The 13,715-nt window shown below is 35.2% G+C and overlaps 1 protein-coding gene across 17 annotated transcripts in view; it reads right to left on the minus strand.

Annotated features, from left to right (window-relative positions):
- The window catches only part of STAU2 (staufen double-stranded RNA binding protein 2), a 355,158-nt gene that overhangs the window by 75,041 nt on the left and 266,402 nt on the right, over positions 1–13,715 (minus strand). Inside the window, exon 16 of one of the 17 annotated variants that reach the window (XM_064384276.1) lies at positions 3,453–3,578. The exons of 15 other annotated variants lie outside the window; for them this stretch is intronic. In XM_064384276.1, the coding sequence (XP_064240346.1) occupies positions 3,468–3,578 (111 nt within the window). In that variant the 3' untranslated portion in view covers positions 3,453–3,467. Of the gene's footprint in view, positions 1–3,452; positions 3,579–13,715 lie in introns of those variants that run through there. One more of the 17 variants, XM_064384280.1, reaches the window with a different exon arrangement.

A 13,715-nucleotide genomic window follows, 5' to 3' on the forward strand; every position in this document is an offset into this window, starting at 1 on the left:
AAAAGGAACCATAAGTAAATACTGAACTCACGTTTAATGACACCCATGCTAAAGAACTTGCGGTGGAGGGAGTATACAGATATCTATTTCTTTCTTTGAAATTCAATTCAAAAACGAGATGGGTTAAAAGAAACCCACTTAAATAGAAAGATGAGATGAACAAATATAGCAAAATATTAATTATACAATTTAAGTGGTAGGTATGTGGGTATTCATCTCAAAATTCTCTTTGTCTCTCTTACTCTCTCAGTGTGTGTATATGCATGATGGCAGGTGATTTACAAAGAGCATGTTTAATTTTTCAAAATACCATTTTTCCAAACTGACATTTTAACCTCTATTAATAGACACTTGTTTATTTTTGCACTTAATGAAGTTTAACTTCTCTTAAAACATAGCATGACTGAATAATTTTCAAGTTCATCTATGGCAAATGTCAAAAGAAGATATAAAATAAAACTGGTTCTGCTTGATCAGTTGATTTGAGTATCAAAGTTTTCCACATTTTTAGACAATATGAAAGTACAGTAGTGTTTGTGCCACCTTCTATTAAAAATCTACAACATGGCTCAGAGCAAAGACTCTTTTAAAAATAATCTATAACAACAGTAAATTGTATGCCACTTGCATTGTAATTAGAAATCCTAAAACTTTCATGAAATATGATCTTAAATTTTAAGGGAAGTTTTGTTAATAAATAACATTTTAAATTTTGTAGATGACTGATTTGCATGTACGCAGAAGGAAAAGCAAAGTCCTTCCAATTGTGTTGAGCCATTAAAATGGAGATGAACCATAAGATGCTGCAAAGCCCAGAAGGTCATGTGTAACTAAGCACATATTCTCAGGATTCTTCTATCATATATTCATATTAAAAGCTTAAACTGTATTCCCATTTATAAATCAATGGATTCTGCTGATAAAGAGGGGAGTTTTTATTCTTGTTTGTTTTATTCTTATTTGTTGGGTATGATAGTTTTCATTTTCAATGGAAACAATAAATCTACTTTGTACCACATTCTAGGATGGTTGGGTGTAAATATCAAGCAAGGAAATTGATATATTCAAATTAGTAGTGAGTTGGTCTGTCCAGGTATTTTAAGTACCACATACATTTCTATATATAAAATTTGGTGACATATAAGGGAATATGCTTATGCTAGTCAGTAATTTATAAATATTGAGTATCTATAATAAGTTAATATTATACTGTATAGTAGACCTCAGAAGGATTTCTTCATTTTGCAGGCTGTTAAATTATGCTTTTTCCTCTCAGGTATACAAATACTTAGCATCAGATAGCAAATAAAGTAGAAGTATTCTGCCACTTAATTGGAATTGAGGATTTTTTTAATGGTTAATAAGAAATAGTCAAAATGTTAAAGGAAGTTTATCTTAAACATTTACATTTTTCTTCTAACAAGTTATTTTTAAAAACATATCAGTTACTTTGCCAAATGATTTAATTCCTTATTGTGTTCAAATAAAATGTCAATAAAAGTTTATACTTTTTATTGCTTAATTTGCTCATATTTGAATATATTAAATATTAAATATTGCCCTTACTTAAATCATAAAGGAATAATTCATAAAGCCAAATATATATATATATAATGTATAGTCAACACTATTTATGGATTTATCTAATGAAAAATGTGACTATAAAACAACGATTAAAATATCTAAAAATCATGTATATAAATGAGTATTGTTTTATGCACATTCATCTAGGGAAGCGACAACTGGTTCATATAGTCGTCGAATTCCATTCGGAACCCTCTCTTTCACGAGTGTCCACCTCAAGTTTGTCTCCCTCCACACACATATGTACACACAAGAAGCTGCTCTCTTTTATGAACACATTTTCAGACACCCAGCATTACTTAGCAGACACCTCCATATAACTTGTAGCTATTTCAAAAAATCAAAGTCACCTCAAAAATATACAAATTTCCTATCAAAAGAATGTTTAGAAAATTCCAAAGATGTTTCTGAAAGTGGAAACCTAAATGTGTTACTAAAATATGCATACACAGCCTCCCAAGATGCAAAGATGACCACTTTGGAGGAGCTGAAGCTTACTTAGATGCATATGTTCTGGAATGTGTACGTGTCTGTGTGTTGTAACTGCCACATTTGAAGGAAGTGTGCTAGAAATGAAAGAACTGTATCAGGTATCACAAAGCCTGGGTTTGGGTATCAGCTCTGCCATTTATAGGTTGTATATGTTTAGATTAATCCCTTTACTTCTTTGGGCTTTAATTTTCTCATCTTTGAAATAAAAGTGTTGATCTAGGCCAGCACAGTCCAACAGAAATATAATGCAGGCTACATATATAATTTTTATAGCCACAGCTAAAAAGTAAAAAGAAACAGATGAAATTAATTTTAATAATATTATTTATTTAACCAACACAGTATATTACCATTTCAACATTTAATTAATAAAAAATTATTAATGAGATCATTCACATTCTTTTGTTTTTGGTGCTGCCTTTCAACTCCAGTGTGCATTTTATTCTTAGAGCACACATCCCAATTTGGATGAGCCAAATTTCAAATGCTCAATAACCACATGTGGCTAACAGTTAACGTACTGGATAGCACAGACCTAGACAGTTGTTAATAGTCCTTTCAGTTTTTAAATTTTTATTACTTTATTGTCAAAATTAATATATTAATAAAATTAGCATAAAATTCAGCACAAGTATATGAAAATCATAGATCAAACGCTTCCACGGAACATCTACTTTCATCAGGAGAGGTTCATTAATTCTTATCTGGCAGTTTAAAATTCTGGATGATTTTTTTTCTAACATTGAACAATCATTAAGAAGCAAAGAACTGGCAATTATCTTCTGAACTCAACCTCACAGAAAGTGGATTACTTCATCTATTAAATTGGCTTAAGTCTATTAAATAATTGCCAAGTCCCCATTTCATATTCTGTGATGCAGATTTGGCTTTAATCTGAAGCTTTAGATCTTTACGTAATCATAAGAATCGTAAGACTGGTTTTAAAGTGAATAAACATCCAAAATCACGGCTATGGCAATAAAGCTTATTTAATTTCTGCTTTGTTTCATGTAGTCTAAATTATTAAGATTATTAAAGGGCTTTATTATAGTGAACCACATTTGGTATAAGCAAATCGATATTCAATAATAAATATCATTATAATTCTTGGCAACTCATTATTGGGAAAGGCCATGTTCATTAAAACAGGTGATACAAAAGCTGGTACTCAGGTCATAACTGAGAAAAACGTATAAACTATTAGCTATGGCTGGGTGCAGTGGCTCATGCCTGTAATCCCAGCACTTTGGGAAGCCAAGGTGGGCAGATAACCAGAGGTCAGGAGTTCAAGATCAGCCTGACTAACATGGAGAAACCTCCTCTCTACTAAAAAAAATATATATATATACAAAAAATTAGCCAGGCATGGTGGCACATGCCCATAATTCCAGCTACTTGGGAGGCTGAGGCAGGAGAATCACTCGAACCCAGGAGGCAGAGGTTGTGGTGAGCCGAGATTGTGCCATTGCACTCCAGACTGGGCAATAAAAGCGAAACTCTGTCTCAAAAACAAAACAAAACAAACAAAACAAAACAGCTATTAGCTAGGAAGTAGCCCTCAGTAATAAAGACTGAAGTAGAACCTACTTGCATCACAGGACAACTTTTCAAGTTATCAGCTACACTTGCAATAGAACCTCTGCAAGTGATTTATCTCCAGGTACAATCATACATAATTTCAACTAGCTTATCGTTTTTATACCAAACTTTACAAAAATTATATAAACGTTCTCCCTGATGTTACTATAATCTTTTGAACCTTATCTTTCCCCCTCAAACTTTTAACAGACTAGTAATAACACACTGGAGTGTTTCTGTATCACTATAATTACCATAACAGAATTTCTTTAAAAGAAGTGAATAAAACATCTCACATTCTTTGTCAAAATACAAAAGGTGTTTCTGCAATTCTCTACATTTTGTTTTAACAAATACACAATGAAAGCTGGTAATGATAAAACATATTTATAGGTGGCAACATTATATACTGATCTCTTAATATCTAGCACAGGACACACTGTCTTTGCAAATTTGCCAATAAGATAAAATCATGTCAGCTGAAGTTCACTTTCTACATGATTTATATTATTTAATGAACATTTAGCAGAGCCAGCCTGCCACATAATATTACCTTATTTCTTGGGGGGAAAAAGGTAAACATTATTGCTATGCTGTAGTCCCCTATAATTCCTCCAGGCAATTATCTATTACATGTCAGAGACCAGTGAAGAAAGTAATAAAGGCAAAGGCAAGGGAACGCTAAAGGTAGTATGGTCCATGCCTAGCACATTGCCTGGCATTTAGGAGACAGTCAGTGTTTGTTGAACATATGGCCATAGAGCATATGTACACAGTACAGTCTATATGTGTGTATACACTGTGGCCTGCATTGATTCCATAGGTAAATAAATACACTATACATTTAGTAGGTATGCATGTTTACTTTTTTTGCTAGAAAATTTTGTGAGTCAAAAACTTTATCCTATTCTGAAGTCCAAATCTAACTCTCCTTTGGGGTGACATCAAAACTCAAGTCTCTTTACTGCTTTCATTTTTATGCACTTCATTTGTTCATCAAGTATTTGTATAACTGGCACTATGATAGGCATGGAGCTGACATTAAAAGAAATCATAAAGACAAACACATAGACTAATAATTATAGTTCTTATTTTGTAAACAAGGGAATTGCTATTTGGAGAGATTAAGAAACTTGCCCAAGTCAACCCAGCTAGTGAGTATATGAACCAAGTGTCAAAGCTGTACCCATATGTTTTTCAACTATTCCATGAGACATAAATATCGAACTGTTAAGGGAATGCGAGGGTTAATTTTATGTGTCAACTTGGCTGTGCTGTGGTGCCCAGCTGCTTGGTCCAACACTAGCCTAGATGAAGATATTTTGCAGATGTGTTGAACATATATAAATCAGCTGATCAAATAAAGCAGATTACCCTCCATAATGTGAGTGGACCTTATTCAATCAGCTGAAGACCTTAAGAGCAAAAACTTAGGATTCCCAGAGAAGAAGGAATTCTGCCTTAAGACTTTAACACAGAAATCATGCTTGAGTTCCATCCTGCTGGCATACCTTCAACTCAAGACTGCAATATTAACTCTGCCTGCTTCCACCCCACTTACCTGGAGTATAGATTCTGGACTTGCCAGCCCCCACAATCATGTGCAACAATTACTTAAAATCAATCAGTCTCACCCCCACCTACTCTGGCAATACATACATATCCTGTTAGTTGTTACTCTGGAGAACCCTAACTGATACATGGTGTCATGGCTAAACATCGAGGTTGAGAGGGCATCAAAATGTGGCCAGTAGTGCACTACTTGGAAGTGGATAGAACCCAAGTGGACCCAAGATACCAAGGATAAAGCCCTGGGCACGATAGCATTTAAGGGGCCAGCAGAAGACAGAGAGCCAAAAGGAAGAGATAAGTCAGTAATGGCAAAAGGTGGCTCCACAAAGGAGGGAGGCAATCCTGCAGAAAGGGCAGGTAGGAGGAAGTCTGAGCACAGGCCTTTGTATTTGGCAATCAGTAGGGCAAGGGTGACTGCAGCCAGGGCAGTCGCAATGGTGTCTGGGATGGTAACCATCCTGTATTCACTATATTGTCTAAGAGTGAAGAAGAGGTGAGAAAGTAGAAAAAGGTTGGCAATTGAGGAAAGAAAGAAAATAATAGCTCAAAAAAGACAGAATGGTGGAGGTGGAAGACTGTTGGAATTAGGAAGACATCTGTAAGTTGAGGGAGAGCTTTCACTGGAGAAGAAGATAAAGGTAAAGAGCAACTACCGAGAAAACAAGTCCCAGAAGTAAGATATCCTTGCATATGGGTTCTAGACCACGGGGTACGGAATAACGCTAATCAGAAGTGAAATACCTCTGTCGAAGACAAGCAGTGATAGTCAAGAAATTGGTGCTCTCATGGATTGAGCTGACGCTGGGGCTCCATGCCTTTATTTTATTTATCTTATACTTTCTCAGAGAATTAAGAGATGAGGTCATTACTGAGGGTTCTTATTAAATAACATATATGTGTCCAGTATCATATGGGGTTCAAAAAAGCATAAGTCCCATTCTTTGCCAGTCTATCTGACAAGCTATTATGGTACTGTATATATTTAGTCATTAAGCAAGCAAAAAGTTCAAACTATTCCTATATAGTGGTCTCTCAGAAGCAATGGAATATTGGTTCCAGAAACGCCCATGGATACCAAAATCCACAGATGCTCAAGTCCTTTTATGGCACAGTATTTGCATATAATCTATGCACATCTTCCATATACTTTAAATGATCTCTGGATTACTTGTAATACCTAATACAATGCTTACATATCACTTCACTGGTATGGATTCAACATACTATTTGGCATGTGGCAAATTCAAGTTTTGCTTTTTGAAACTTTGTGAATTTTTTTTCCAATTATTTTTGATCACTGGTTATTTGAATCCACAGATGTTGAGGGCTCACTGTAGTCAAATTATCCCTAGTATTAAGTTACACAGTATTTTGTGGGAAACCTTTAACAAAATATGCTCATTTCTGCCAGTGATTAGTAAAAAAAATATTGTTGGCCCTGTTTTTCATTGGTACACTTTAAAAAAAAAAAGTTGAAAATGTGATTTCTGCTAGTTATATTTTCTATTTTAAAAATAACCATATGATCTTAGTGGCAATAAGAAGAGACAAGTGTTATATGACCATGATAAAATTGCACAGTATATTTTAAACTTACTCTGTTTAAAGGTTTAGAAGACTAAATTAAGACTAATGATATGATCAATGTCTTCTGTTTTATTATTTTCTTACCTCTGAATATTAAAGTGATTACACAAATAATAATACTTTTTCATTAAAATACAAAGGAATTTGCATAATTTTCTCACATTCTGCTAAACAAGGAGATGGGTGGTTAGAGGCTAAAATCTTTAAGTTCTCCAATGATGCATTAACTAAACCAAAAAGACAACTTTACTCATTTCAAAATGTTGTATTATAAAAGCAGTCTTCGAAGGCTAACACAGAAGATTCTACTATGCTTAGACTTTAAAACATAAATAACCAATTTAATGCATCACTAATGATGTACAATAGATGTCTTCTGTAGTACCAATTCAAATAAGAGACTGATGTAATCTGCCAGATACTTCAAAGTAACTAATTTGGTAATAAGAAAATACTTCTTTTGTGCAAACTTTTCTACTTAAAAAAAAAAAAAAAAAACTGCAGAAACCCTCCCAGTTGAATATTTACTAAATAAAAGTACTGGACCTTCATTAAAATGTGATTTAATAAGAAAAAGAGAATGACGTACTTTAGGCCTTCAAAATTTATCTTGAGTAACATTAGGCTTTTAAATGGAAATACATCTCTATACAAAGAAAACAGATATTAATGGCAAATTATGATCTATTTTAGAATTGTATATTTATATTTGACATCTTAAAATTTTAAATATCTATTACATTTGTTGGTATTATGTTATACACCCTATATACACACACTCCAGATGCCTTATCTATGAAAGTATACTAGTACCTTTCACTTCTCTATAAATCTTCCCCAGTATGTGTAAGTAAAACATTTCCCAGACTCTAAATCTCTAAAGGTAAAAACTTAGGTCAGAGCTTCCTGAGCATATTCTAGTATGATGTTAACATGTTTTTCTGGGGAAAGAATCTTGGACTTTTCTTTGCCTTTGTTCTCCCTTACCCATCACAGAATTCATAATTTTGGCCTTAATGAAAAAAAAGGTATAAAATTCAACAAGTATTTCCAAAAGCAAGTTTAATAAAATTATTGTTTATTGGCCAAGACATCTGTCAACTGCTCTTTTGGCTCACAAATTCAACCAAAATATAAATGTAAATAAATTAAGATGTTTTCAATTATCTATTGCTTCTTCTCCAGGAGCAACTAATCCTGAGAAAGTACCTATTTGGAGCAGAGAAAGAAAGCAGGTTTCCATTTCTGTTAGCCACTTGGGGGTAGAGTGTGTGTGCAGAAGTAGGACACAGGAGATGCTTCTCAGGGCTCCTTCTGCTGGTATTCAAAAACCCCAGAATCCAAATTACCTAATTTGTGGAAAACATTTTCTTAAAATTGGATTTTTTAATGGCTAATAATTAGGCAGAACTAACACCCATGAAGTTACAGTAAGATTTTCCTTTATTACATAATATTTTAGGATATATGTTCCCAATTAAATAAAAATTATTGATTTGAACCATTTATAATAAATGTTACCAACAGAACATTATTATGATACCTATTCCACAGAATTGCAGAAGCACCAGAAAAGACATTCCTCAAATGAATTTTTTAACTTAACTCTTGCTTCACCTAACTGTTGTACATGTCCTATACCAGTACATTAGCCATAATGCTTGCAAATTTTCTTAACTTCCCTCGATCCACTGGATAGAATTCAAATTCGCCATCCTAGTGTCTAAGATGCTTCACTGTCTGACCTGTACCTCACGTTCTAACCCTTGTTTCCACTAATATCCAGAGATCAACGCTATACCTCAACGAAAAGTCAAATAAATGACTTTGCGCCTCCCCACTCAGTGTCTAGGCCCATGTTAGCTCTAGCTAGTAAAAGGCCCAAATACCTTTTATTAAATGACTTTTTTCTCTATTGCCTAGAGGGAGCCCTGGTTCATCCTTCAAAGGCCATCTTCAGCATAAAATTTTCTTAGTGCAAATCATTCCTGCCCCATTTCTAAAACTACTTAAGCATTTTGCTCGTATATCTTATAGGCCAGTTACATATTGTTGTTTACATTACAGATTTTCTTCTAATTATAATTTAATTTTTAGGGACAGCATCCATTTTTTTATACATGCTTTAAAATCCACATGGGCACATACTGTCACACTGGCTTACATGAGGCAGATATTCAACAAAGGTTTATTGAATAATTAACTTTTATGTTATCGTAGTTTTTTATTTTGGATTTATTCTTATTTGAGCTATCACCATAGAAACCAGTGGAAAAAACTGTTATTGCCTGCAATCTCCTTTCAAAAGCAAACAATAGGAACGATTAATCTCTTAAGTTATAAATTTGATTGGAGGTAAGAATAGAGATCAGTCTCATTCATAAAAGGAGACAGTAGAAGCCCATAACAAGACTGATGTTGGGAGCTAAGTAAAAGGTCTGAATGATAGGTTCCCTCACAGCTGTGGAAAAGACACGCTGCATAGCACAGTGTACACAGGAGATATCATTTGACATAAAACGTAAATGAATACATAGTACACCAAAGTGCTTTATAATGAAGTTTTGCTGAATATATATTTTTTACTACCCTATTGAAGTGGTCAAATTTTAAAACCTCCAAATCAATGAGGCTTAAAGTAATAGCGAGGCTCATTTCCTGGGATGATACATGATTCTCTGTTGGGAGTTCTATCACCTACATAAATTGAAAAGCCTGGAACGGAAGAATTAATAAAATAGGATTTCTTTTCATGGAATTGATCTAAACAGTGAATTACAATTTGCGAATTACTTATCTAAAACAAGAACAAAATACTCGACTGCCTTGATTCGTGTTTAAAAACCAACAGTACTTTTTTTTTTTTTGGCACATAGGGATACTAAATAAATGTTTGTTGATTTTGTTGAATGAATAAATAATGACTAGCTGCTTTTTAAAATTAGAATATTAATCGCTTCTTAAACTTTTGGTTTAGACCAAGTGTAAAATTAGAATATTAAATAATTAAACAAGTGATGCAATGTTAATATCTGAGCAGGTACTTCAGGGGAAGAAAGTGAAAATTTGTCTCTTGGCTGAGATTGAGAAATGTCCCCGTAAATTTTATACTGTTTACCGGCTTTGTAGAACACCACCACAGGGCAACTCTATTTCTCTTTGACGGTCCCAGCGGCCTGACCAACCTTAGAGAGGGAGTCAGTTTCTATTAGAATGAAAGCAATAGTCTGCTGCCCTTCTAAAATATCTGGAGACAAGAGGACAAAGTAAAAGACATATAAAAAGAAAGAAGAGGGATATTGCTATTGATGTCAATATTAAAATGAAAGCAGACCATTATTTGGTGACCTTAATAAATGTCTTAGGTCATTTTTCCACATATTCTAAGACCCATATAATCAGAAGGACCTCCAGAACTTTTCAGATTCATGAAAGCCCGGAGCGGGAAGTAACCGAAAGTGACATTAGCTTAAAAATGACTTCTAACAGCTTCCTACCAGCTACTACCAGATACAACAGCTTACTTAAAATGAAACTGATAATTTGGCACCGGGTTCTTCAATACTTGGCATTTCCCAAGTACTCCTGAGACAAAATTATCAATGACCGCAGTCATTTTTTCTTTAGTGTTTCATGTGAAAGAAATACTGTCATGAAATATTCATATTGCTATCAAAAATCAACACAAGTTATAGACTCACTTTTCCTTCCTTTATTTTACAGACTTTAAGGACTGCATAGACTATACATTTCAAATATAGAGAGTGTTTGAATTTTTCAAAATGACAGTTTTGGGGATGCAACACTTAGGAAGCAGTGACAACTGCTCCCACAGGGTTAGGAGCCCAGCTGTTCGGTGTCTCTCTGGCAGCTTACTTTTGCCACCTAGTGGGTGAGGCAGTTTCAGAGTCGGGTGTGTGTTTCACATAAATAAGGTTGTCTTTTAAGATCTAATGACCAGCTTATTCAAAAAACAAAACAAAACAAAACAAAAAAGACACTTGTTTTTCCCAGTGAGGATTTTATATAGATTTTTTAAATAACGTTAAATAATTTCTCCAAATTGGTCTATTCTATGGCTCTTGGTTTTCTTTCAAGCAGTTAGTATTCACTACAATGATTAAGTTAGAGAATTCAAGGTAAAAATAAAACCTTTCTGTATACAGCTCTAATTTGTAACTCTTAAAAAAAAAGGCCTTTTCCTGGTTTCTAGTTATTTTCTATCCCTTGACTTTGTAGTATCTCACAAGATTTACCTTTTGGCTCACTGTTCTTTCTACTGAGGTGGGGACCAAATCTGTATCTTAATCCCTGATTTCTCACTGTGGCTCTAATCTTCAATCTTCAGTCTTCTACCGAATCATCTCTGGAAGACATTTAATGTGGCAAATATGGCAAAAACCTAAGTCATCATCTTTCAAAAGAATCAAAGAATGGCCTTTCCTTTTGAGCCAGTGTGGCAGGCTTAATCAGAGCTAGAGTGGAGCCCAGGGCTAAAAATGGCAGAAGAGATTTTTTAAGCAAGTAAAAATTAATAAAACAGTTACGCGAAAGGAACAATCAGAAGTCAGGATCAGTTTACTGGGTGGGGCAGGAGGAAACACAACGATGAAGAGAGGGTGGAGCAATAATAATGAACAGGAATTGAGGTCGGGAACATGGGAAATTTAAGGCAGGTCACAAAGTTCAAGTTTAAAAAAAATGGAAATAAGAGGTAAGAGAGGTTGGAGACAGTACCACAGCTCAAGTCCTTAGGCTTGTAAATGTCAAGAGGACTCCAGAGACATGGAAGGTTTGGGCCTAAAAATGCATAGTGACATGTTTTTCCACTCTTTCTTCAAAATATAAAAGCCCCTAGTTTCCATGGAGAGTCTGCTAAATTTCTTGAAGTTTCTGACCCAAATAAATTATTGCTCATGAAAATTTCCATGATCGTGAATGACCTTACAATAGAATTTTAGAAAGCTACTTCTTAACAGCTTTATTAATAACATGAATATACCATACCATAACGTTCTTCTGATACGGTTTGGATATTTGTCCCCTCCAAATCTCACGTTGAAATGTAATCCCCAGCGTTGAAAGCAGGGCCTGGCAGGAGGTAACTGGATCATGGGAGCAGATACCTCATGAATGGTGTAGCACCATCCCCTTGGTGATTAGGTGAGTTCTCAGTTCACATGAGATCTGGTTGTTTAAAAGAATCTGGCATCACCTCCCTCTCCCTGTTGCTCCATATCCGCCATGTGACATGCCTGCTCCCACTTAGCCTTCCACCAGAATTGTAACCTTTCTAAGGCCTCACCAGAAGCCAAGCAGATATTGGTGCCATCCTTGCTGTACAGCCTACAGAACTATGAGCCAATGAAACCGCTTTTCTTTAGAAATTACCCAGCCTCAGGTATTTCTTTGTAGCAATACAAGAATGCACTAACATGTTCCACTGTGAGTAGTTTTAGTAAATTTAGAAAGCTGTGCAAATGTCACCATAATCTAGCCTGAGAACATTTCCATCACCACAAAAGTTCCCCTGTGCATGTCTGCAGTGAGCCCTTGCTCCTATTCCTCATCAAGGCAGCCACTGATCTGCTTTGTTTCTGAAGATACAGGCTTACCTCAGAGACATTACAGATGAGGTTCCAGACCACTGAAATACAGTGAAATTGTATTGCAAAAGCAAATCACACAATTGTTTTTGTTTCCCAGTGCATGTGAAAGTTATGTTTACCTAGACTGTGGTCTATAAGTGTGCAATAGCATTATGTCTAATAAAAGCACACACTTTCATTTTAAAAAGTTTATTGGTAAAAAGTGCTAACAATCATCTGAGTCTTCAGAGTTGTAATCTTTTTGCTGGTAAAGGGTCTTGCCTCAGTGTGGATGGCTGCTGACTGATCAGGGTGGTGGTTGCTGAAGATTGGGGTGGCTGTGGTGAGTTCTTAAAATAAGACAACCATAAAATTTGCTGCATAGGCTGACTCTTCCTTTCACAAAAGATTTCTCTGAAGTATGCAATGCTGTTTGATAATATTTTACCCACACTAGAAATGTCTTAAAAAATTGGAGTCTATCCTCTCAACAACCCTGCTGTTGTTTTATAAACTAGGTTTGTGTACTATTCTAAATCCTTTTTGTCATTTCAACACATTCACAGTGTCTTCACCAGTAGTTTCTGTATGAAGAAACTACTCACTTTGCCTATTCACAAGAAGTTCAAGTTTGATCACAAGATTGCAGCAATTCAGCACTATCTTCAGGTTCCATTTCTAATTCTACTTCTTTTACTATTTCTACCACAGCAGTAGTTACTTCCCTCACTGAAGCCTTGAACCCCCTCAAAGTCATCCATGAGGGTTGGAGTCAACTTCTTCTAAATCCCTGTTAACGTTGATATGTTGACCTCCTCTCATGAATCACAAATGTATCTTAATGGCATACAGAATGGTGCATCCTTTCCAGAAGGCTTCCAATTTACTTTGTGTAGATCCATCAGAGGAATCACTAGCTATGGAAGTCATAGCCTTACAAAATGTTTCTTAAACAATAAGACTTGAAAGTCAAAATTACTCCTTTACCCATGGGCTGCAAAATGAACGCTGTGTTAGCAGGCATGAAAACGTTCATCTCCCCGCACATCTCTACCATGGCTCTTGCATGACCAGGTACACTGTCAATGAGCAAACATCTTTTGAAAGAAGCCCTTTTTTCTGAGCATATGGTCTCAACAGTGGGCATAAAATAGCCAGCAAACCATGCTGTAAACAGATGAGCTGTAATTCAGGCTTTGCTGTTCCATTTCTAGAGCACAGGCAGAGCAGAGTTAGCCTTAAAGGCCCTAGGATTTTCAGGATGGGGAATGAGCACTGGCTTCAACTTAAAGTCACCAGATGCATTCGCCCCTA

This window comes from Aotus nancymaae, unplaced genomic scaffold (assembly GCF_030222135.1).
Source record: "Aotus nancymaae isolate 86718 unplaced genomic scaffold, 86718_ANA_hifiasm-v0.15.2.pri h1tg000036l, whole genome shotgun sequence".
Classification (NCBI taxonomy): domain Eukaryota; kingdom Metazoa; phylum Chordata; class Mammalia; order Primates; family Aotidae; genus Aotus; species Aotus nancymaae.